At 40.8% G+C, this 26,558-nt stretch overlaps 1 protein-coding gene across 1 annotated transcript in view; it reads right to left on the minus strand.

The window, feature by feature from the left end:
• LOC132113514 (slit homolog 3 protein-like) overlaps positions 1-26,558 on the minus strand; it is a 106,671-nt gene that overhangs the window by 69,078 nt on the left and 11,035 nt on the right. The window contains exons 2-4 of the mRNA XM_059521307.1: positions 26,473-26,544; positions 24,093-24,164; positions 19,688-19,759 (exon numbers count right to left, since the gene is read on the minus strand). Coding sequence (XP_059377290.1) covers positions 19,688-19,759; positions 24,093-24,164; positions 26,473-26,544 — 216 coding nt within the window. The remainder of the gene's footprint in view (positions 1-19,687; positions 19,760-24,092; positions 24,165-26,472; positions 26,545-26,558) is intronic.

The raw sequence follows: 26,558 nt of genomic DNA on the forward strand, positions 1-26,558 counted from the left end.
TGGTAATCATTAATGTCTGGAAGGATCGATTTCAAGTTAAGACCCACTCAGCAATCACCCGGTGACTGTTTTTCCTCTTGTTTGGTTGTTGTCTGTTTTCTTTTTTTGTCAGAGATAGTATACCAAAGAAAAGATACAGAATGGCAGCACAAGAACACACAGGCCCAAACCCTTCATTAGCAGCTATCCTGAGCAGAGATGTCAAAAGTAGCAGATGAGGGAAAATAAGTATAAAGGGACATACACATATTTGCATGTGCAAAATGTGGGGTCAGCAACATTTTTAAAAGAAGCTAATAGTGTAATTAAGCATGTTTTCAACATGAATAATACTCAGAAAAGTTTCTTGAGCAGCAAGCTTTTGATCACAGGAATAAATTACATTTGAAAATATATTCTAAATATATTCAGCTACTCTGACTCTGTCTCACTCTGAAAAAGAAAATAGTAATTTGAAATTGTAATAATATTTCACAATACTACTGTTTTTACTGTATTTTAACCAAATAAATGCAGCCTTGGTGACTTTTAAAAATCATATTTTTTTTACACGTACTATATATATATATATATATACACACACACACACGATCAAGATGATTAAAACAAGGAACTGACTTTTGTCATACGGTAGAGTATGTATGAATATTATACATATACGTGTTTATTCATCTAAATGAGCTGTGTGTATTTGTGAACTCTCATTGTGTGTGTGTGTGTGTGTCCGGTTGACAGTGTCTCTCTGCCAGGGCTTGTGTTTTTGTTTAGATGCATATGGAGCTTGCAGGACTAAGTGAGCATTACAAGGCCCGCTGAGGAGTCCAGCGATGGACCACAGGCTTGCGTGCCCTCTCCAAACCCTTCCATTTAGCCCTGCACAGAGCTGTGATTACTGCAAGAGAGGGGGAGCAGAAATGAGCCAAGGAGGATGTGCTGGCAAACACAGACAGTTGTTTAAAGCCTGAGAGGGAAGCCCAGACTGCAGCGGGTTAACTAACCCTCTCTATGTGGGCCAGTGGAGCAGCCAGTACATGTACACATACTCGCATGCATGTTCTCTGAGATTAAATGAATGAAGGCCATGTCATTTTTTTAATACAGTACCAAACCTACTCCAGTTCTGGCAATGAATTGCAATTAAATCCAATTCACATGCAAAAGTTCACACAAGCAGAGCCAAACAAGGACATACAGTGGTGTCTCAGTGGTAAACATGCAGCGTTTTCGTCTGGAGCTTCCAGACAGAGGACTTTGTCTCTCTTCAAAGCCACAAGCCTCCATATATCAGCGGCTAGAGCTTGCTGGGCTGTCAGCCACCCTGAAGCCCACATGCTGATTGTGAAATGGGGAGGAGAGAGGCAGGCCTCCTACCAAGCCTTGTTTAGCGCCTCAGGTCTTTGTCCTTCTCTGGACCGCCGCCACCTCATGCCCTCGGAGGCCAAAAAACAAAACAAGACTCTGTTCTTCAGGCTTAATAACAAAACAAAGAGACAATCAATATAGGATTCGGCTTTTTAAAAGGCAGACTGGCTATTCTGGCGGACATGCATTTGTGAAAACAAGTTGCGGCACCTAAAGTGAGCAATGAAGTCAGCATTTGGCGACAATGGAGCATCAGATTAATCGTTGTACTCCACAAGGAAATCTGCCAGAAGGAATCAAATAGGTTTGCTTTTCATTTGGCTAAACGTCTTTTCATACAAAGTCACACACTTGGCCCACAAGTTCTGTTTTTGGAAAACATTGAGATATCATTTTATACAAGTTGTTGAAAATGTCAGAGTGGCATCATGTAAGAGGAATTTCCAAATCTAACAAAGCACATCCATCTACATGAATCCTCTGAGATTGCGGTTGTGATTTGAAAGGTGTAATTGGAGGACAATAATGTCACTTGTTAAAGAAAGGTACAAAGCTGACGAGAGGACCAGAGGAATGCCCTTCAACGGCAATAACTCATGGCTTAGAGTCGAGTAAATTGGTTACCAGACGCTGGTGTTGGGTATGGTTCAGCTTTAAGCCACTGCCTCAGAGTGAGGGGAGTACAGCTCAAAGGTTAACTCTATTATTGCAGGTTTCTGAACTGGAAAAAAATGGGAATTGGAGTTTTGATTGGAAACAAATGTCAAGGGAGATGGGCTTGGCGAGGAATAGGTTGGGTTCTCTTGCAACCAGAGACTGAAATAAATGTGATCGTGTCTTTGTTAGACACACCTCTGTGAGGTGTTTTTTGGGAAATTAACTTATTAAATCAATAAGCATACAATATTAACACTCATCCTCTGAAATGCACTGAGCCTTAGAATAAAGCAGTGGTTCCTTGCACAAACACCCACAGGTAGCCTATTTTTCTACTTAACGCTTAATTCTTGATGGGCTCCTATTTTACTTCCTGTCAAATCCCCCTCTGCCCATGCTTGACCTTGCTCCTAAAACAGCACTCAAGCCTTTCCGCATGGCTGACCGGCAGGACCCTCACTCTTCTAAAAATCCACCTCCTCGGACTGTTCAAAAACTCTTATTGTTAATAGGAAAGGAACTTTGAGAGGTAAAGGAGACTCAAAGCTTGTCACTTGGTTCTCAATTTCCCGGGACCCCCTTGGCTTTCAGCACTGCCAGCTTGTTGGCCAGTGTGGTGGAACGGTCACGCTTCCAGCAAGAGAGGAAGAGATGTTTTGTCATCCCTGTGTTGAGTAACATACCCAGAGCAGGGTTCAGTATCTCTCCGGCGCTTAACACACTACATACTGTACATTATGGTGTGGTGTGTATTCTCTGAGGCAGAACCTCTGTGATTTGCAGTGTCTAACCGAGTAGTCTAATTCATTAGTGAATGACTTAAGGTGCTGTACCATTTACTGTTGTTTGGCAAATTTTCGTAGACAAAATCCTATTTTTAAGTTGGAATCAATGCGATTGGAATTTTTGCACGAACAAAGATTTCCTAACGCAGATTTTGCAAAGTTAGCTATGTGGATTTGCTGTGCTGACCAATAGAAATCTGCACGGTTTGAAATTGATCTTCGTGTGAGCTGTGCTTCACACATTTCTGCACTATTGAGAATTGACAATGACCTTTTTTTGCCTACAAAAAATCGTAATTTGACCATACCTTTATGGAATGAGCTGGTACTTTTTAGTGAACTGAGAAACCAGTGTGATGTGATTACTGAATTATTTTTTTATTGTTGAATAAATATAAGCATTATAAGAATTTCTGATTTGCTTACCGACAACTGATCTCAACATTTGGCAACAGACTGCTGAAGGATTTGTCAGTAAGAGCTGCATTCCTTTTACCAAATATTTCTTCCTAAACTACTAAAAGAATTGTTAATGGAATAATTAAAGAGCTGAAATGGATTCTGAATCAGAATAATTCAATTATTTATGATTTCCATGCCTTTAGAAATCCAGAAACCTACGCAGCTCCTATCAGGATGTGTGCTGTAGTAGTAATCGAATTTTGAGGTGCAAGGTACTAACAGTGATGTGATCATAGCTAATCGTTATTCACACGTAGTGCTTCAGAGCAGCTTAAGAGTGAGGGACTCATATTGCTAAAATCTGGAGCGAGTTTCCTTCCTGGCAGTCTCTTTGGTGTGTGTGTATTACTCTCACATTTGTATGACATTAGGCACTGCTTGTCTGCTGAGAATAAACCGCAGTACCTGCTAAGCGGCACAAGGACACACTAAGCGTGCATTGATCTTTGCGGTAAAATTGTCATATTAGAGAGTTTTGGTGTAAAAAGGCGTTCATGAATCAAGCATGGCATGAAGAACGAGCTGTCAGTAAGTTTCAAAACAAATCAGTGTATTTTGCGTCTCTCATTAAATGAATAAATAATAAATAAACAAAATTAGCATTGCAGCAGCTGGGGCCGCACGATGCTTATAGTCTGTAGCAACTGTCACGACAACAAACTGCAAGTTGTGATTTGGATAATTAGGTTTCCAGGGTAATCTGCCTTTCTGATTATAGGATTTATTTATAACCAAATGCAATTCCTGCCTTTACAACCTCACTCTGCTAGTGTGGAGTGTAATTTTTGCTCTCAAAAGCCACATTTGCATAGTTTTTTTTTCATTTGAAAGCTTATGATATATATATATATATATATATATATATATATATATATATATATATATATATATATATATATATATATATATATATATAAAACCATATATGTAAATTTAAAGCATAATGTATAACCCTAATAACATAATGTATAACCCTTTGTGATAATGCTTATGCTTATTATGATCTTGCTTATTACACAGAAAAAAAAGAAGGAAAAAAAAAAAATATATATATATATATATATATAAACTGTGGAACAACTTAGGCTGGATTGCTTGTTTTAGCTGTTTTTCCAGTCTAAGGCTGGTTTTACAGTGGTTTTGTAAATTTTTCAGCTGTTTAGCCAAACCAGCTAAACACCAACTTTCCCAGACTGGGAGACCATCTTAAAACAGCAGAGTCTGGATTAAGAAGGTCTTTTTAGCCAGGAAAATAGACTGTGGAGGGATAATGGGGACATAAAACCAACATGACTATTTACGAACAACAGTACATTGGTTAATTATAATTTAGCAGGCATTATGAAAAATACTTGACCAGAGAATATTGTGATTGACCAGTTAAAATCAAGTATTCCGGAGAGACGTTTAACAGTTAAGCACATCACTGAAAATATAATTTTAAGCCATTTTTCAGTGTAACAAAAGAAGCAGATGTACTTTTTCTAGTCTGTCTGGAAGACAGGAATTGGATTACCCTTTCATGAATGTATGTGCGCTGTGAGGGTGGGTGGAAGTGTTGTCAGGGCTCCAGTTCAGTGACCTTGGGCCAGGAGCGAGTGTATCCAGGTGAGGGCCTGGCGGGGCCCAGCCAGGCGGCTCAGTTTTCACTCAGCAAATTTCATTAATACAGGCTCCCCAAAGAGCCTTTCATCTCCACAGTCAAAAACTCTTCCGGACTGAGTGGACTCATTTATTGAGAAACGGGGCTGTACTACTTAAGGATGGTTTTCGGTTATTACTGGAACCCAGGGCATTTTTCGGATAATTAATGTGTGTGTGTCAATGTGGGAGCGAGTGACTGCATCAGAGAGTATAATTCTCGGAAATAACTACTTATAACTGCAGTCGGTCTATGTAAGCTAATGCTCTCTGAAAGGGAGAAATTGTTCCCGCTCTGATGGGATTGTGTTTAAGTGCTATGATGTGCAATGTGTCTTGTGCAAGGGGACAATGTAGGTCAGGACACTCTCAAGGCTAATTGAAGGCAATGAGGCCTTGTGGCGTGAAACGAGGGCTGCCACTTTCAAAACACTACGTTACAGAGCTAACGTTTACATGCAGAAAGCATGCAAGCCAATCAAACAGCCAAGCACTTTACCTCATTATCAGGATACCTTCTGGGACGAATATGTGAAGTATTCCCTTCAAAGCTGTGAAAACATTGAATCTACAAATAACATGGCACAGACTCAACTTTTGCACCCTGAGTATTAAATATTTCAAACAAATGTCAGAATAACAGATAAATAAATAAATATTTGGTCTAGATGTCAAAGTCACTTAAATATAAAAACGTACTGTAACAAACCTGTATGACTTTTTTCTTCCATCGAATCATTTTTAAGGAATATCTTTGATTTTTAATAAAAATGAAAGTGAATGATGATTAGGACTGTCAAGATCCAAAGCTACAGGTTACAAGTAGTGCACATAACTTGCTTACACTTCAGGTTTATTGTAAGATACCAGAAGCAAGATTTGGTTGAGAAATAGACCAAATTATAGTCCTTTTTTTGAGACAAACCTTTTTGACTGATTTGGTTCTCAACTGACTCAACGGTCCAGTCGAAGCAGTTTTAGTCTGTTCTTCACATAAAGTTATCAGAAGGCTTCAGGAGATTTGTATGAACCACACTGAAGACCCTTTTATAGTGTTTTTGTCCTTTTTGAAGCATGAAAGCTTCAGTCCCTATTCAGTGTCATTTAATCAACAAGACTGACCAATACGATTTTTCAAAATTCCTCCTTTTGCATTCCACATAGGATTTAAAGTCATATAAGGTTAAAAACATCATTTCGGGTGAAATAATCCTCTAAAGCAGAGCTTGTTCCCAAGTTATTTTATAGATGTTCCCTCAAAGATGGTAAAGAATGCCACTCAATGAACCTTCTTGGAGTCGCCAATGGAATGTTACAGCAAATCAACACACACGTGAATCGTCATAAAACAAGGCGACAGTTTTGCCACCAGAGCCAATGTCAAGCATTCTGCAAAGTTTCCTTAGCAACTGTGTTTGGGCATCCTAGAGCCAAGGGAGGTTCTTAAGGGACAGAGTTTGGTGTGACTAATTTATAGTGATAAAAATATCCTCTTGAGATCTATGAAACTGTTTTTGTTTTTGTTCTAGACAATGGTTTTGTCAGAGTGCACTGGGGGTAATTACACGAGGGTAGTTAAAGAACATCATCTCTGTGCAAATTAACACAATTTACCCAAAAATAGACTTGGGAACTAAAAATGATTGATTTGAATATATGTTCCAAATTATCTGAATGAAAAATCTAAACCCTGTCTCTAAATGTCATTTAATCACCAAAGACACTGACAGAGTAATGATGTGTCTTTGAACCACACTAGTCTTCACACCAGAACTGCCCACAGAAGCTTTGGGGGGTTGGGGGGGGGGCGTGTTAGGATTAAAGGCCTTATTCCAGGAATTTTGGTGTTAATGAATGTCACAATTAAAATCAGAGAGCCTTTGCTCAGTGAGGTTCACAGTCCCAGGCTTTGCACCATGTAATTTGACTTGTTTATCCCGAGGACGCCTGGCAGCTGCCCATAGTGGCTTCCACTGCAGTGAGTCAACGGAGAGGGATGCCTTCTTCCTTTGTGACATCACAACGCCACATTCCACTCTCCCCCTCCTCATTTTTGCCTCTATTATTCCCGTATGCAGGAGAAAAGCTCCACAGTGGAGGTGGCTGGCAATGGGATATATACGAGTGTGGCTTTGGCAACCCTAAACCAGTCCTGTATGTGATGTCCCCTAAAGAATCCAGGCCAAAAGTAAACAGGAATTAAATAATCCAGCATCTGCCACTTTGCCTGGCCACCATAACTCTCTCCCATCACATGAAAAAGTGGGTCAGTCTGGAAGCGAATCAGACGCACATGCATTAGCAGCCTCTCAGGCGCCTTGATTAGGCTTCGTTTAAAGAGCGTTATAGCCTCAATTAGCGTGTCGAGAATCTTGGGGGTTAATTGTCGGGGGTCAGAAGAAATGGTGAAGACTTTAGCAGGCATGCATCACGATAAGAGTCTCGGAGTACAGTACATCCCCAAATGGCTCACGGCGTGCACTAATCACCCGCAATTATGAAGCCTTACAGAAACAAATGCAAGAAGCCTAATGAGACATTGAGATTTGTTTCTGTACAGATAGAAGAGGTCGGCTGAACCACATGAAGAAAAACACTTTGCAGGTCAGGGTCAGTGGTGATTACTGAGCCTGCGGCCTAGATATGTACCCTCTCCATGGACCATTAAAGCCACATGGACTGTGCTCTCCAGACTCCTTACATTTCTGAGAGGTCTTCACACATGCACACACACGCTCACCAACATGATAGTGCCCAGACACCTTTCATAAAACAGTATGACCATATGAGGGAGTGACGCCTGAGCACCTTGTGCACGGCAGATTTCAGGCCTACAAAATGACCTTTAATCAATCTCACATGTTTTTAAATGTGAAGCGCTGATGCATCGCTGATGAAAAAATGGGAAAATGCTAAACATGCTCTCTGAGGTCATCATGTATGCACCAGATGACTGCAAATCCCTCACGTCAAGTCCATCCCTGGCTAATGCTCTTGGATAGAGAAGTCATGACACAAATGATGTTACGGACAACCTATCAACAGAGCAGGCCTTGTAAACTTCCCCAATGTCTTCTCAGCCAACAGCTAATTAACATGAGGACACACCTAATAAAAGCCTGACATATGTACTCCTGAGGGTGGGGAGGGAGATAAGATCGCCGTGGCTTCAATCTGTGACATATACTACCGCTTCTCTTCTTTCACAAGTCCTCACTCTTGTTTTGATTGCCCACATTCTTTCATGTGCCTTTAATGAGAAATGTTATTATATTATTAAAATTGATGACAGATATAGACTACAATTAAAAAAATTGGGGTCAGTAAATTTGTTTAAAAAAAAAAGTATTTTATGAATAACAAGGCTGCAATTATTTGATCCAAAATTCAGTAAGACATTAATACTGTGAAATTTTAAAAAGCAATTTATTTCTGTGATCAAAGCTGTATTTTCAGCATCATTACTCCAGTCTTCAGTGTCACGTGATCAGTCAGAAATCATTCTAATATACTGATTTCCTGCTCAAGAAACATCTCTTATTATTATCATTTATTTTTATCAATGTTAAAACAGTTGTTCTGCTTAAAATTTTTTTTAGGAAACCCGTGATACATTTTTTTTCAGTGTTCTTTGTGAATATAAAGGTTGAAAGTACAGCACTTATTTGAAATAGAAATCTTATGTTAAAATGTTAAAGTCTTTACATTTTTTAGTGTGAAGTAAACGAAGTGTGAAATCTGTGGCAGAGTGCTCACAGCCAGATACTTTTCTGTGGTTTACAGCAGAACGAAAAATACTTCTTTGGTTTATAACATTGAAACACTGTCATGAAGATTCTGGGAATTAGGGATCTCAGTTTTCACTTCGCATTACCCCTTCTTACCCCTCTAAGATTAATAGGTGCAAGTAAATATTTTTTTATTAATTTCTTTCTGAAATTGAGAAAACAGATAGAGGGGAATTAATATGGTGGTGTGTGACCAAGTCAAACAAGACATATGTCCTGGAATCATTTCCCTTTGGTAACTCCATAATACCCCTCGCCCCAGCACACCCTTTGGGTGCAAAAGGATCCACAACTTCCATTTTAACGAGTGTTTGTGTTTTTCCTATTTAAGATGAAGCCATTTTTTGCTCTTTGTAAATAAGACATATAGTTTATTGGACGTGGCGCTGGCGCTGATCACATTGTATCATGTTTCACATTCATCTCTTCCTCCAGCTCCTTGAGGAAACCACTGTCATGTTTTCACAATGCTGCACACTTTCACAAACGTCTTTGTAAGAAACACAATCCTTTTTTCCATTTCAAGCATCTGCAGTGGGAAAAGGCTACTTCAGCGCAGCCTCTATTTATTTTCATTTAGTTTGTGTGTTTCTTGTTCAGGTTGTTTGTATATCACTCCAAGCCACTGTTGATAAAGATTCCCAAAGCTAATAGTGACCCAGGCTTTTCCGACTCTGTTATTTTCATCGCCGTTTCTGTGACACATGGCATAATGATCTACGTCTGATTACAGACCCTCTTGGGGCACGTGGCTGTCACCCTATAGTGCGTCTTGCATTGTTTGTGTGCCAAGTGTGTAGGAAGGCAGTGAATCACATTCAACCCTCCAGAGTCTTGATCATATGAAGAAAAACACTTGTTTTGTTTTTGTAGGCAACATCTGCAGTGTGCTGAAGGTCACTAGAGAAGGCTGGGCGGACAGCTCATTCTCCCACATGCCTTTGGTGTTACTTCACAGTAATAATTTGATTATTGAAATGATCTAGTTGTGGAAAAAGTGCTATCCACCACCTGAGTTTTTGTCTTTTGACAAAAGCATCCTTTAAATTTAGACAACATTTCATCACAATATATTCGTTTGACTAAGATGGCAATAAAATTTTAGACATAACATTTTATTAAAAAAAAAGAAATCAAATATTCAGTCATTCTATATATTTCCTGTAAACATAACAAAGACCAAAAAGCGCTTAATCATAAATGGCTAATGGGAAAAACGTAAATACACAAGAGAAAGGGACAGTGCACCCAAAAATACTGTTGACAGTAGCCATCGACTTCAATAGTATGAAAAAAAAAATTCTGTGGCTACTGTCAACTGTTTTGTTCTTTAAACACTATTAAAAAAATACAATATTTTGTGTTCAAAAGCAGAAAGAAACGTATATAGGTTTGGAACAACTTGAGGGTGAGTATATAAAGACAATGTTCATTTTTGGGGGAACTATCTCTTTAAAGAAGAGGTTCGGATGATTTCTTTTAAAGAAATCACCCTTCCCCACCCTTATCGTCATAAATCATGTTTTTTGTTTAGTCTCAGAAATAAAAAAAAACACTCTGCTAATGAACATTTTTGTGAGTAAACGTGTCGTCAGATCTTTAGGATTTGCGCAACAGATTTCCCCATAAAAATTTTGCAACTGGTTTAGTTGGCCATGCCAATTTACAACAATTTCTTGGTTTAATAGTGAATGAATTTCCACATTTTATCAATGGTTAGTACGGTATTTTTTAATTTTCCACCTTCCCCACTTTATAATCTATTCCCATGATACAATATACAGTCTAAGATCATAAGTGGTGACACGATTCAACACAGATATCCCAGATGCACCCTGGACTTCCCCTCTATGCTGCTTTTTTTCATAGACAACTACCTGTCCAGCAATGAGTAAATATTACAACTCATCTCACACACACACATTGAAAAGCATCATCCAAATCCATTCCAGAAACAAGATAATGCAAACCGCACTTACAAACACATACATTCGGCAATCTAAGATAAACTCTATCTGGGGCCCAGTTAATGTTGGCGTGCCGTTAAACGGAGCCAACAGAGAAAAAGCAGGGGGAAAGAAATTACAGTGTACCAATTTATCTGAGCATATTTCCCAGATTTGATGTCCAAAGATTCTATTGCAGAGTTCCCAACAATGTTGTATAGATAGCAATGAGACATGCATACTCAGCTAGCGGCTTGTCTAAGTGTGCATTTTTTTGGTGTGTAATGACCAACCGCTCTGCGTTTGAGTTCAGCCAAACACCTCCTTGCAATGCGGTGGCAAGAATGACTAACGGAGGTTTGAATATCTGAACTCGCTTTGTGGAGTCGCACAGGAAGATAAAAGAGAAAAACAACAATGAGGAAACTGAGGAGAAGCGTCTGTTTTCACTTAGGTCCTCCGCGTGCCACAAACCTTCCCATTGTTGCCTGAAGGAGGCTGGCTGCGAGCATGGCCTCGGATCATAAAAAGAAACCATAATTAGCTAAGTGACAATTGAGTCCATAATAAATGAAGGGCAGCCTGGAAGTGAACCTGAACTGTTAGCTTTCTTTCACTCTCATAAACTGACCAGAGCGTTTTTTTTAGTGTGCCGTTCTCATTGTAAACTGGCCCCGGAGCATGTGTGTGTGTGTGCGCGCGTGTGTTTGTGGGCTGGCAAGCCAGACGTTCATTTCTGGATGGCCGGGTCGATGACTAACTTGCCCTGAATCGCCTGTTCTCCCTACTCAGTTGCTACTGGCACATGCTGACTCTGCCGCTTTGTGCTATCTCAGGCATGTCAAAAAAAGCTCTGACATTTGACCAGACAGTTTTCGTTGGGATTTCAAGCATCTTGACATCAACAAGACAAGTGCTTCTATGCGAGAGCCAAGCACAGAAGCTAGACTTGACTTGCTGTTGATTCAGATGTTGTAAACACAGCAGCGCGGCACAAAAGTGCTGGCCTGTCAGAATGCTTTCCTGGTCTTTTGTGAAGGGCAAAACAGCACTGCTGCCAGTGGGAGGAATCCAGTCAGGATGAGCTCCGCTGCTCTAATGGGGCTTTGTTTGTTGTTTTACTCACCCTGGTTTTTCCAAGATGCACGCTTCTGTACGAAAACATTCCTTGGATTCGTTTTGTACTTTGTTCGCACTTGCAAAAACAAACGGCACGGTTAATACTTCCAGTAACAAGGGTATCAAGATGGGTTCAACAGTTTAACAACCCAGCGGAAACTCTAAACCTAAATAAAACCGTGAAATCTAATGTATACAATTCCTCTAATGCCTCTAAATGCATTGAGCTGCACAATACCTGGCTTAAAAATGACTGATTTCAAAGTTAGGTTTAATCCTGTTCAATCTTGTCTTTACTCAAGAACACGATCACCATAAATATATATGATATAAAATGAATATGCAACTTTTATCTTTTATCAGCAAGGATGCATTAAAGTGATCCACAGTGACATTAAAGTCATTTGCATTGTTACAAAATCATTCTATTTCAAATAAATGCTTCTCTTTGAACTTTTATTCATCAAGGCATCCTGAAACAAATGGATCTGTTTACACAAAAGCATGAAGCAGAAAAACTGTGCTCAACATTAATAATAATCAGAAACCAACTGCTCCCCGGACACAAACCCGATTCAAATATATATATATATATATATATATATATATATATATATATATATATATATATATATATATATATATATATATATATTGTTTGTTTACTTTGTTCACTTAATTTTTATTTATTTATTTATTTTTAACAAGTATACACACATGCTGACCCAATCACACAAATCATGTTGCTCTTTGACCCTGGGCTTTTAACATTAGTGATCTTTACCAAACAAATATAATCTACACAGTGAAAATGTGCTGGTTTGTGTCTGGGTGATGTTAATGGGACTCTAGTGATGATAGAGCGGTAGCTCTCTAATTTTTCAAACTCAGGAAGAGGCTGAAGGTTAATTTGGAGGCTGTGCTGCTAAAGAAGGAAACTCAGAGTGCGTGGTCACTGCAGTGCATTCGTTCTTGCTCTTTCAAACATGTGCAAGCAGTTCTGCCCATTTAAATCCAATTACCGTCTCACCCGGTCGTCATGGGAACCACCTGTGATAAACACCCCAGTACATGATGGCCCCAAACTATTTCCCAAATTATAGGCGCCCTCAATCAACACAACGAATTAGGCCTTTTCCTCTCTCTCTGCTTCTGTAAAGAAGGATACTCTGAGCACTCTTTCTCCTGAGACACATCTTGGCTGAGTCCAGAGTTCAGATCATTGTAAAGAATTGAATGAAGTAAAAATGCACGTTTTGCAAAATTGTTAGCAATTACAGGTGATGTAGAGTAAAATGCAGTTTGAGTATTTGAACAGAATTTCTTCCTTTGCCATAAAATACCTTTAAAGCAGCATGCAATAGAACTTTGGCTTGCAGCTATTAGTTTTTAAAGTCAACATGATAAAATTTAAATTAAACAAGATGAGATGGCTTAACCTATGAAACATTAAATGATCAGGAACAGGAAAATGTATTAAAAACTAAACAGGGTCAAAAAAGTGATTTCATGTTGACTTTAATTAATATCTAAGCATTTCAGATGTTAGCGCTTTAAATCAATCATCACACAAATTTCCCTGCAGGTTTCAACAGCCTTGTAAGACATTTTATGAACATCATTTTCACAGGAAAACAAGTTATCAACAACGAAATAATAATAATTAATCCTGCCTCTAGCTAAGCTGATTAATAGACTCATGATGATTCCAAGTCAGATAATCAGTGAACTTAGATTAGCAAATGCGAAGAAGTCAGAAAATCTTTAAACATTAATAAAGCAGTGCAAAACCACTTTCTCTGACGCCGAATAGATTTATCTTATCATGCTTAATATTGAAAACATCTGGTACTGCTATTACGACATAGCACAGACTGTTAGGTTCATTTTTAACAATCAGGCTTTACTAAAACAAAATAAATCAATAGTTTACTCTTCATTACAGATTGACCCAAGATTCTCTCTGGTGGGTCCGTGGATGCGTGCATGAGAGACATCATAGCAGAATCATCGCAGTCCAACAGTCACAGCAGTGCAGCTTTAGGAACACTGGGTGGCTCTGTGGGCCCCACAGCATGCAGGAGATTTATTAACACTGCAGACCTACCCCATCTCCCCATAAATACAGCAAACAGTGTTCCCACAGGCCACCATTTCTCAGAGTCAACCTGTCATCCAGATCCACCTGATCTATCTCTGAATGAGGCACAAACAGTATCCAGGGAGTGGATATGATTCCACAACATGCTGTGAAAAAGGAAAATGCATAACAAGGCAATAAGTCAACAGCCTTCAGTGAAAATCCAATGAATTATTCAACTCTCGGATTCATAAACCTGACCATACGGTAAACCATGAATGCACAACTGCAGACATACTGCACTGCACCATCACAGGTTTTACTTTTTTAAACTGCAGAGGAAACTAAACAAAATGATTTCAGCATAACCTCATGCCAACAATGTGAAAAGCAGGCCTTAAGCGTATCTAAATGTATTAACTTAACGTTCCACCTATCGTGCATATTTTTCCTTTATTTGGGTGCTAAATTGCTTACATGTGTAATGGGATATTTCAATCCACACAACATACATAAAAACCTCTTGTCCAGTAAAATATATAGCCAGCATTTAGATTTTGCCTACAGCTGCAAACTACACATTGTGGTGTAGGAGAGAATTTGGCTGCTGACTGAACTGGAACATCTGAATGCAAAAGATATTCATTCTCACATATTTCAATAGTTCAAAAAACGTTTACTCACTGGTAGCAATTTATAGGAAAGGTATGTATTTGATCTAAAATTGTGTGCTTTCATTGAACAGTTTCATGTCAGCAACAGGGAAGAAAATTTTGAGCTGAACTTAAATGCAAGCATATTTACAACACATTCCTGATGAAAATAAACAACTTAAACCAGCCTAAACTAGTTGCCTGGTCTGGGAGAACTGCTTAAATCTCTCTCTCTCTCTCTCTCTCTCTCTCTTGCGCTCTCTCTCTCTCTCTTGCGCTCTCTCTCTCTGAATTGTATATTCAGAGATCTTTACCGACCCTCTAACTGTTTATTTCACACTTTCCATACTTGGCATTCCCTCTGCTCTGTAGCAGCTTGACAAAACAGTGCTATGCAACTCTTTCACTTCCTTCACCAAAACGGTATAAACAGGTTTATTTATTCATTCCTTCGGTCAGCAGAAACAGAAAGTGCTGTGTGGGCAGTGACTCGGGCAAATGTCCGCTTTGGTTCCTGTCTGACCCACATGTACTTGGTTTCCTCGAGTCTGACAAGGTTAAGAAGCTACCGGCAAATGCCAATGCCTCCATCTAAGAACAGCACAGCAGGTCATTAACATTTCTCTGGTAGGAACTTAGTCGAGAACATTAGCTTCCTCTGACTGATCTGTCTTTGGGGGTAAAAGTGCACCCATTTCCCACTACCAAATCCAAACTGTGAATATCAAAGTCCCTTAGTGTAAATCAGTAAGCTCACAACCCTGCGAAGCCAGTATACAATTCAAGAAAAAAAAAAGTTACGTCGTTGAGCTGTATATAGTTGGCTTTCTGTCAGGACTCCAACATCTTTGTAGCTTGTATTTATCTAAATATGCCTTTGGAGTAAATCACAAAGCTGTCTAGCTTTTTGAAACTGGCTGAGCGAAGCCCTATTTTGGAAGACACTTGGCTGGATTCAAAGAGGGTTCATTTCTCTGAAAACAATCAGTAGGCCACTTGAGCCAGAGCTCTATGGTTTATGTGCTTGGGGCATGTTGAATTATTAGCCAGCTATTGTGGGTAGACAAACACTGCATCACTTTACACAGCCATATAATGAGAGAGTTACAAGTATTATCCCTTATGACTTGATAATCACCATTTATACGGCAACAGAGCAACAACTGCTTGTTTTTATTATAGCTTTTCAGGACCCAAATATTTCAAGGAGTAGTTCGCCCAAAAATGAAAATTCTGTCAGCATTTACACACCCTCATGTCAGTCCCACCAGTCATTATAATGAAAGAAAATTAGGACTGGGACTGTCAAGTTCCAAAATAAAAAAAAAGCACTGTAAAACTCTTCATATGAATCATGCACTATATTCCCAGTCTTCTGAAGACATACAATAGTTATGTAAAGGAATAGACTAGAAATCCACCCTAGCTCTCTATGAGAGAGGTAATGATTTGCGAACATTTAATTAAAATCTTTTCAAAGAATCAGTTCCAGTTCACAAACCCGAATAATTTGGTCAGTGAGTTTGAATTGAATTTGTCAACAAGTTAGTTCTGGGTCTCAGCAATTAACAGCCCACTGGATTGAAATACTTTTTAGTGAATATCCACTTAACTTTCAATTGTTTTTTTCATACAAAGCTGACTTTAGCAGAGTTTGAACAGTTGGGACTTTTATGTTATGAATGCTCTTGTCCACCTTCTTTATAAAAGCACGACCAGCATATTCTTCTTAATTATTCAATTGTTTTGTGATCAACAATTACAAGACTTTAAATGCACAGTACACTCGGTAAAAACAGCAATTGATTTGAAACACGCTATGGAGAGCTCATTAAGGGAACCAATGAGCTAAATGGCTTCAGAGAGTCTGCAGATTACTGGAGTCATGTTTGAGATCCAGGCTGGAGCTGAGAGATGGTTGTGTTTGCAAGGCTGTGAGGGCCAGACCCCCCTCCCATCTGTTGAGCTGAACTCCACCGCTTCGCTTCGGGCCAACAGGAGCGGGGCAGAGCATGAGGGGAGAAAACTTAATGTGTGGGAGAGCGATTTGTTTCTGTTAAATAAAAGAAAACAACCATTTAGAAGGAAAATAAACTTGTCATGGAAAGAACGAGAGAAACAAAAGACGTCCTTTGTGACGCAAAAACTATGGCAAACAAACACGTGCACCCAGAGGGAAGGAAAAAATCCAACCTCTGCACCCAAATCAGGCAAACTCGAGATTCAATCAATCGCCGCTGTTTGGTGGTAATTTCATGCCGACTAACTGCTCGCCTCTGCTGGAATAATTGCACCCAGAAGATTAAAGAGGGAAAGTTTCAAATTGGCTGAGGGGAAGGGGACATAAGACAAGATGATGCGTTCTGCTTTCCTATTCCTCTTAATGCACCAATCACATGCAACCTGAGCTTTGGGTAATGGCAGGGAGTTGCTGGGTCTCATGAGTATCACTGACCGAAATATCCTACATTACCAGTGCAGGGGCCCATCTCCGAACAGGACCTGAATTTAATATAGGGGCTCATTTAGCTGCACCGTTAATAAATAGGAGCAGGCATGTTCAAGACTGCTTTCGTCATTCGCTTTTCATTATTCGGTTTCACTGGCTAGACAAAAATATCTAGACTTCTAAGAACAGAGCAAGGGTGGAAGAACTTCTAGAAGCCTGACCAATCCCTCGGATAAATCCTTCGCATTGAGTTTGAGGTGCATTTCTGAGCCCACACAGTGAAATCTGTAACTGTAACCACAGTCTTTCCAGGCTGCAGAGAGTGCTGACCACAAATGGACTCCGGCAGTCGTTACCGCACACGTCTCTGCAGGGCTTTTCCCCTATGACCCACAGACCTGTCTTTCTCAGTCTCCATCGCCCAAAGGGCACTATCCTCTCTCTTTCCTTCATTATTCATCTGCAACCTCCTCTGCTCGCATTTCATCCTCGGTCTTACTTAGCATTAAAACATGCTCTTTACCTTTCCCTGACCCCTGTCAGCGTTTTCAGTTCTGCTGGCCATGGACGGCCCCAGCATAGCTCCGCCTAACCCTTTGCTTTCCCCAGCTGGCCGGACTTGAGGTTTTTAATGGGAAGGTTACGGGTGAGGCTGTTCATATCGCACTAACGTCAACCAGCGTTACAAACCCTGACAAGGCAAGGTTACAAACCCTGCCATAAACTCGCTCCCGCCCTGGACAATCTTCATTAGGCGTAAACCAGTTTACATTTAGAAAAGGTTCAAATGAAATGGAACAAATAAACTGTACTTTAAATTTGCTGTTGGAAAAGAGAAGAACAGACATTTATAGTAAACATTTGGATTTCCGCCTCAGCTAGCTCATTCTCTCCCTGTAATAGACAAATATCAAAATAAACTTTAGATATTTATAATATATAAATATCAGTGTTTTTGTGAAATGGAGTATAAGTGCAAATAGCCCACCTTGGCTTTACACTATCTCCACCCTCCAAAGTCTGGTTGGTGTAGACAACATTACAAAAGATGCGCATTGTACAAAAGGCTCAATGGCATATCTTTTGACGCGATCAACCCGAGTTCGAACTCATTCTTCTCTCTTGTCTTGTCCCAATATAAAGTAGCATACATTTAAAATATGATACATACAATTATGAGGTGCAAATATCAGCCATTTTTTGCAGTAAATATAAACAGCATCTACTATTTACACTAAATGCAAAAAAAATGCTGCTATATTTACATATAAGAGTAAATAGAATCTATCACTATTTGGACTATTTTTTCTGTTGATAATAAAATATGCTATTTTCAGTTGGTGTAATAGCTAAAGTGGGTAGTGCCTTCATGAAATTAGGGATGCAAAACCACAGTCTACATTAAAAAAGCCAGTTATTGACCAGTTTTATTTTTAAATTGTCATGTGGTACATTATAATGTGATGCCTACATTCACTTTTAGCATTTGTTAATTAGAGTTTTTAGCATTGAATTTTTTTATTTATTTTGACAATTTGTTATTTTAGCATCATTATACAAAAACAGGGGCAGCTGTGGCCTAATGGTTATAGACTCGGACTAATTACCAAAATGTTGCCGGTTCGAGTCTTGGTGCTGGCAGGAGTTGTAGGTGGGAGGGAGCGAATGAACAGTCCTTCCTCCCTCAATACCCATGACTGAAGTGCCCTTGAGCAAGGCACTGAACCCCCAGTTGCTCCCCGGGTGCTGGATCTATAGTTGCCCACTGCTCCGGGTGTGTGTTCACTGCTGTGTGTGTGCACTTGGATGTGTAAAATTGCAGAGCACCAATTCTGAGTATGTGTTACCATACTTGGCAAATGTCATGACTTTCACTTTCATTATCAAACTATTTTAGAAAATAATGATCACATTATCAGTATCGGTTATCGGTATTGGCTTAGAAATTAAACTGTCAATTCAACTCCATATAATGCCATTAATATCAAGCTAGAAATACATGTTCTATGAGTTTCTGACTGTAAAATCAATTTGCAGTCCTGTGTCATACTGTACTGTACATTAGTGCAAAGCAATAGTAGTTACTTGTGAATGATGAGCAAAGACACTCTAGACATGTCTAGTTATCTTTCAAACCAAGGAAACTCTTATATACAAATCTTCAAATGTCAGTATCTGGGCCAGTCAGTCTAATCTCTGTTGCTTTGTGGAAACGTTTCAAAAACACAAAGCTGCTTGCAGAACTTAATGGTGCTCTAGAGTCACTCCTGTTTCACAATCGGCTTCAAATAAACACTTGTAAAGCTTAACCTTTTCTCTGGCACAGGCCTGACCTGATCACGCTAGTTATACTGACTATTGGAAATTCATAAATGAAGTATCCCGCGGCTGCTAAGCCCAAAAATGTCCCTGATTCAAAGCAGAGAAGGAAAATATTCAGAATAAGAATGTCGTTTATCCAAGGAAAATATTCCCTCCAGCACACCTTCTCCTCTCCATCAAGAGAGGTCATGTCACATTAAGTTTGGACCGGATTCCCAGTCCTTCTAAAAGAATCACATCTGGATGGGCTAAAGGAATAACACATAGAACATCCCTGCATTGACAACATCCTTTAAACAGCCTTTGGGAAAGTCAAATATTTTAGCAAGATCCTTTCCAGTACAATGATCAAAATTAAAACAATGTGATTTTTTTGCCGCAAGCTTTTCCAGGCACCGATTTCAAAGGGAAGCGATGACTTACAGGCGGCCCAACTTGGGTGTGGATTGGAACAGCAGCTCTGGCAGGACCTGCAGCCGGTTCCGGTTCAGGCGGCTGTGAGGAAGAGAGGACAAGAGAAGGGCAAGAGTTAGTGTGGTCAAGACATCTAGAGTCAGGAGGGAAGAAGCACAATGTAAGGATGATCTTATGCAGAGTATAGATCAGTGGGTATGCAATTGGGTAGTTAGAATATCCGAGGCAGAAAGAGTGAGTGAAAACAAGGGAAACAAAGATTGAAAGGTTGTTTGGCTTGCACAGCGACATGCAGGCATCTGAATACCTAGATGGAAGAGACAAGAAGTCAAACACAAATGACATATGAACAGACAAATCCATCTTTCTGATAAAAGAAACAACTCGAGTCAATGTTGTTATCAGGATCAGCAGGATCACGACTGGCCAATAGCTACATCCTGAGATCAGGAGTCACAGATGTGCAGGGGATGATGGGAAATAAATGTACTTCCTCTGAAGATGGCCTAGGTTATCTCCAGCAGCGCTATTATCACTCATATGAGCCTGGCCAGACTGACTGTGAGCTTTGGTAGGATGACCCTTATCACGGGAGTATGGGTTTTTGATGCAGGGTCACAGAGCAAACCAAAGGTATGTGGAGGAGGAACATCACTAGCATTTTGTTTTGAGGATCTACAATAGCCGCTTTTCCACTGTCGGGCCAGTGTGAGCCAGGGATTCAAACAAGCCGGGCAGGGCTAATAGCCTCGGACCTGTAGCACCAAGGCCAAAATAGCGCTGCGTTTCCACTGTCGGGCCTAAAACCTGCAATTTACACGCCTCTCAGGAAAAACGTCACGCAGCCCCATCATTTCACCAACAAAGAGAAGTTATCAGAAAACTAGTAAGAAATAAGTCACTGGAACTAGCGCGATCACAAAATGAATTTTCAATGTATATATAGTTCTAAAAACTCAACACACGTTTTAAATTTGATTTTTAAAAGATTTTTTTCTTTATCGTAGACACCCTTATTTGTCACTGACCTTCAGTTCAGATGCTTTGAAGTCAGGGTTTAAAGGATCAAGAGAAGGACTTGCCTCAAATTTGACTCTTGTTGAACCTCTTGTTTATAATCTAATTTTAACCACCATGTAAGTCACAATGTGTAGCATGAAAACATTTCTGTTCTTTCTGTTTCCATATCATTAATTCCAGAGCACTTGCTGTCATAATGGGGTCAAGCCTTTTAAATGTCTGCTGGGTTACAACAAAAAAAAAAAGTCACACTTGGGTGTCAGATGGAGGGAATGCAAGTGGACGCCCTGGTCGTCTCTCTGTCGAGAACAGGTCAATGCATTAAATGCTGTGAAATACGAGTGATATAAACAGGAATGTAGATCTTACGATCCAGATAAACCAGAAAAACGAAACCACCACAGAGACAGATTCTTTAGAGGTGGTAAACAAACGGACAAACTTCGGTTCTCTGCATGATGTTGTCACAGTGTCTGGTTTGTGTTCCCTGGGTAACCAGTAGATGTCCTCCTTCCCGACGGTGTCTGTCACCTTTTGAACTACATTTCCCACGATCCTTGTGTCTTCATTGCACTCAGCTGTCCCTGGTCACTAATCATTGCACTCAGCCAATTGCCCGTTAGCATTATCATTTCCCTGTGTATATATACCCTGTCTGTTTAGTATGTGTTACGGAGTCCTTGTATTTATCACGCCACTCCTGAGTTCTGTATTTGCCTGCTTATTTTGTACCTGTTTTATGTTTAATTGCCACCTTGGTTTTGAGGGAACCCGCCTGGTCGTTTTTCGTGGGACCCGGGGAGGTCGCATAGGAGTGAGTGGTCGAGAGGAGGACCGGCATCGCTCTCCACCATGGCCCCCCTTCGATCCTGGGCTTGTGAGGGACGGATCGGAGCCGCCGTCTTGCCATCGCGGACGGAGAAGGGGGAGGAAGCACATGTCTGTCGATCCAGTTACAGTTCACGTCATGTCTGCCGAGCCTGTGTCTTCGGACAGGATGGCTGCCGCCGAACCTGTTCATGTCATGTCTGTCGAGCCTGTGTCTTCGGACAAGACGGCCGCTGAAACATTTTTGGATTATTTTTCTATGCTGTCCAAAATCCTAGAGATTCCCAGGAGTGTTCATATCACGTCTGCCGATCCAGAGACTGTTCACGTTATGTCTGCTGAGCCAGCACCACAGTACAAGATGGCCGCCAGCCCTGCGCCACTGCACAAGGTGGCCGCCAACCCAGAGCCACTGCACAAGATGGCCGCCAGCCCAGAGCCACTGCAGAAGATGGCAGCCACAGTCGACTTCCAGAGGCGAGTCAGGTTCCCGTTGACTTTCCAGTCCCGAGTCAGGTCCCCGTTGACTTTCCAGAGTCGAGTCAGGTCCCCGTTGACTTTCCAGAGTCGAGTCAGGTCCCCGTTGACTTTCCAGAGTCGAGTCAGGTCCCCGTTGACTTTCCAGAGTCGAGTCAGGTCCCCGTTGACTTTCCAGAGTCGAGTCAGGTCCCCGTTGACTTTCCAGAGTCGAGTCAGGTCCCCGTTGAGTTTCCAGAGTCGAGTCAGGTCCCCGTTGAGTTTCCAGAGTCGAGTCAGGTCCCCGTTGAGTTTCCAGAGTCGAGTCAGGTCGAGTCACCGCTGATCCTCCAGAGTCGAGTCAGGTCGAGTCACCGCTGATCCTCCAGAGTCGAGTCAGGTCGAGTCACCGCTGATCCTCCAGAGTCGAGTCAGGTCGAGTCACCGCTGATCCTCCAGAGTCGAGTCAGGTCGAGTCACCGCTGATCCTCCAGAGTCGAGTCAGGTCGAGTCACCGCTGATCCTCCAGAGTCGAGTCAGGTCGAGTCACCGCTGATCCTCCAGAGTCGAGTCAGGTCGAGTCACCGCTGATCCTCCAGAGTCGAGTCAGGTCGAGTCACCGCTGATCCTCCAGAGTCGAGTCAGGTCGAGTCACCGCTGATCCTCCAGAGTCGAGTCAGGTCGAGTCACCGCTGATCCTCCAGAGTCGAGTCAGGTCGAGTCACCGCTGATCCTCCAGAGTCAGGTCGAGTCACCGCTGATCCTCCAGAGTCAGGTCGAGTCACCGCTGATCCTCCAGAGTCAGGTCGAGTCACCGCTGATCCTCCAGAGTCAGGTCGAGTCACTACTAACACCCAGAAGTCAAGTAAGACAACAGTTAAACTTCATGAATCAAGTCAAGCCACAGTTGATATTCCTGAACCCAGTCAAATCACCACGGATCTACCAGAGCCTCTACCAGGGGTCGTCTCCGCCCTGGCCGCCCGATGAACTGTCGTCTCCACCGTGGCCGCCCGATGGACTGTCGTCTCCGCCCTGGCCGCCAGATGGACTGTCACTCCCTGTCTTTGTTCCACTCTATGAACCTGGCCCTCCGTCCCTCCCCCTGAGCCTCCACCAGTCCACCTCCCTCCTGGTCTCTTGTTTTGTCGGTCACATCTTGGAGCGTCTGGTAGCCGCTCCGTAGAGGGGGGTTATGTCACAGTGTCTGGTTTGTGTTCCCTGGGTAACCACTAGATGTCCTCCTTCCCCACGGTGTCTGACACCTTTTGAACTACATTTCCCACGATACTTGTGTCTTCATTGCACTCCGCTGTCCCTGGTCACTAATCATTGCACTCAGCCAATTCCCCATTAGTATTATCATTTCCCTGTGTATATATACCCTGTCTGTTTAGTATGTGTTACGGAGTCCTTGTATTTATCAAGCCACTCCTGAGTTCTGTATTTGCCTGTTTATTTTGTACCTGTTTTATGTTTAATTGCCACCTTGGTTTTGACCCCTGCCTGGACTGATTTGATGTACGGTTTTCCCTTAATTAAAACTTACTGCAATTAGATCTTCTTTTCCTCCGTTTTTGTGTGGATCGTGAATGATGTCTGCTGATTTTGATGCACGTCCGTCACTAACATGTGGCAGCAGCTGGCAACAGTTTCAGTTAAACACCGACAGAAGAACCGTGCAAACATTTACAAGGAATGAAACGCACTGAGACATTCACACATAAACAAACCCAAGGATGCTAACACAGGCAAACCACAGTCCAGACATTCTTTAACCTTGCCCAATGACTGTAATAGCTAGCATGTTTGGTCTGACCCTATGGTCAATTTCACTGGGAAGTGTTAAGATTCTCACCAGAAAAGAGCAAAAGGCTGCGCTCCAGATGTCAGGGGGCAAACGAGCACGTAAACCCGCTGGATTTGAAACTAAAGTTAAGTTAAAGTTACTTGAAATTTTTGTGAAGATGTTTTAGATTAAAACTGACAAGGTCAATGTGTTGCTCATAAACAGCTACACATTCTTTTTTCCAAAGCACACATAGAGAAACATGTGAAATGTGTATCACAATAGCATGCAAGTTCAATCATTTCTTTATTTGATACTTACATTCTTTCAAGCTGTTTGAGATCCTGAAATGCTCCTCTTTCGATCACACTTATTTGATTGTTCTCCAGATGTCTGTGGGGGGAAATAAGAACTTCATTATCCAATCAACTCCAGCGATTCAACTTCAACTGACATTGATTAGATCTCTTGAATGATTGAAATGACAGTTGAAAGAGAACTAGAGGACATTGTGACTTCGCTTTGTCAAAACAGCACATGATAAGCATGCAGCCTTTCCTCATGAAAACCAGAGCAGATTTGTCTCTGATTTTATGAAGTGTGCGGTTGCCTCAGCAGACCCTCGTTCGTGTCCAGCATGCTTGTGACGATCTACCGGAGGGTATTTTCAGAGCTCTCCTCTATACTGAAGACTTTGTCATATTTCAGGGCCCTTAAAATTTTCCAGATGCATTACAATGACAGCACATCTCCATGCCTATATCTTGTTTATATTGCAGTGTCTTTGAATCAGGGCAAATGCGCAGAGACACGCATAGGATGCACATAGCCACTAAATTACATTCAGCACTGGATAATACAAGCAATCCTCCAAAACGAGAGACAGTCCTGAAGCAAAGTGCCTCTAAAGTGGACTTCCGCTTTCTGGGGCTATGAATTATGTTTTTAAAGCAAATGTTTAGACACGCAACTGTTTTTACAGCCATAATCCATGCTTTGTCATATCATTCTTTCAGGAAGAGAGGAGACACTTGGCTAAGCCAAAGGATTTTTACGAATGCCTCAACTTTAAGGCACAATCCAGCATGGCGAGGTTAAAAACACAAGCGACCCCACAGGACCAGCCTAAATTGATTTGGTCGTAATAATTGCATTCTTCACTTATAACAAACATATCATATAGTCAGCATCTATCATAAATCTGTGCCTGATAAACTATCTAGCTCATTCTTACGAATGGGGGATCAACCCCTCCGTGGTTTATGTATTCGCATTAAACATAATCCCTTTCGATCCCGACCAGATGGGTTTTGGTGTGTGCTGTCCGAAGAATAATAACAGTTCTTTTTCTTCATTTTTCAGCATCTCTCCCTCGTTCTGTTCTTTGTCTTTCACGTCTTAATAGAAATGTTTTGATGTTTTGCATAGAAACATATGGGACACAGGCAAACACCTATGCTTTCACAGGAGCTGACAAGAAGAGTAGAAGACCTCTCAACTGAAAGGGTGAGGCAACACACGTGGTATTGCTGGAACAGTCTTTGTTATTCTTGCCTTAAGCATTCCCTTATGAAACAAAAATATATTGCAGTATATTGGAAAATATCATGTAATATATTAGGCATATATTCCTATATATATTTATTTTTTCGAATATATTGCAATATATTGAAAGCGACAATCATTTGTATATTTTGCAATATATTATGTAATATATGTCTCATCAATATATTATTAAATGTATTCAAATATATAATATTTTAGAAAATAAAAAGGGAAATTAATATATTACAATATATCACAATATATTTTAAGAAATATATTGGTAAATATATTTTCCTTTCGTAAGGGTTAACCAAGTGCTGGTTTATAGGAAAGTCCCAGGTCAGTGCAGGTGGTGCGTCCCTGAGGACTTTTAAATGGAAAATATCTATGTCCCAAAGTAAGGTCAATCTTTAATTGTGATATTTAATTATTGTTTATTTATTAGGAAACAAAAAACAAAAGTGATCAGTGCTTACGAACGTTTAAAAAACATTTGTTAATCAAAAGTCACATGGTGAAGGGATGCCGAAGCTGTTTACAGGGCCAAGTGAGAGGCTGCTTTTGGTGCACACCATGACCTTTAATCATAAACCACCTTAAACTGCCTCGGTGCAGCCCGCCAGGCACTGTCTCTGCTTACGACTGCTCTCATGGGCGTTTATTTTACTCCTCTTTTTCACTTGTTTATTATTATCCACTCTCTTTACTGGTTCTCATTCAGGAAGAAAACAGCACAGAGAAATACATGATTACAGTCATTAAGCTGAAAGAACACTTTCTCCAGAGGAGATCACCACTGCCCTGCACCTCTCCGAGCAATCGTCTGTCATTTACAGTATTTATTCTAAAGGTTCAAGTTTCTGGAATGGAATATATTGTTCCATATTATTCAAACTTAAGAACAAGTTTGAAGATTGACTGCATCTTAGGCAATGACTTCATTAGATGTTCAGTCACAGGGTCATGTTAAATGTGTCGGATTTACTCAGCTTAAATGTCAGTTTGTTTTATTATGACTTGTGCCGTAATCCTCCCGGCTTTCAGCCTAAAACCCTTTGATGGCTTTGACTGTAAAGACAACATGGTAAAGGAGGGGAACTTGGGAGTTAAAGGAAGGATTAACTGTAAGAGCGAGAGATACAGAGTGACATCTTACAGCACGCGCAGGTTCTTGAGGCCAGAGAAGTCCACTTTGGTGATCCGGGTGATGTTATTCCGGTCCAGATCCCTGGAGAGAAAAAA

The sequence above is a fragment of the Carassius carassius genome, chromosome 33 (assembly GCF_963082965.1).
Source record: "Carassius carassius chromosome 33, fCarCar2.1, whole genome shotgun sequence".
In the NCBI taxonomy this organism is placed as follows: Eukaryota; Metazoa; Chordata; class Actinopteri; order Cypriniformes; family Cyprinidae; genus Carassius; species Carassius carassius.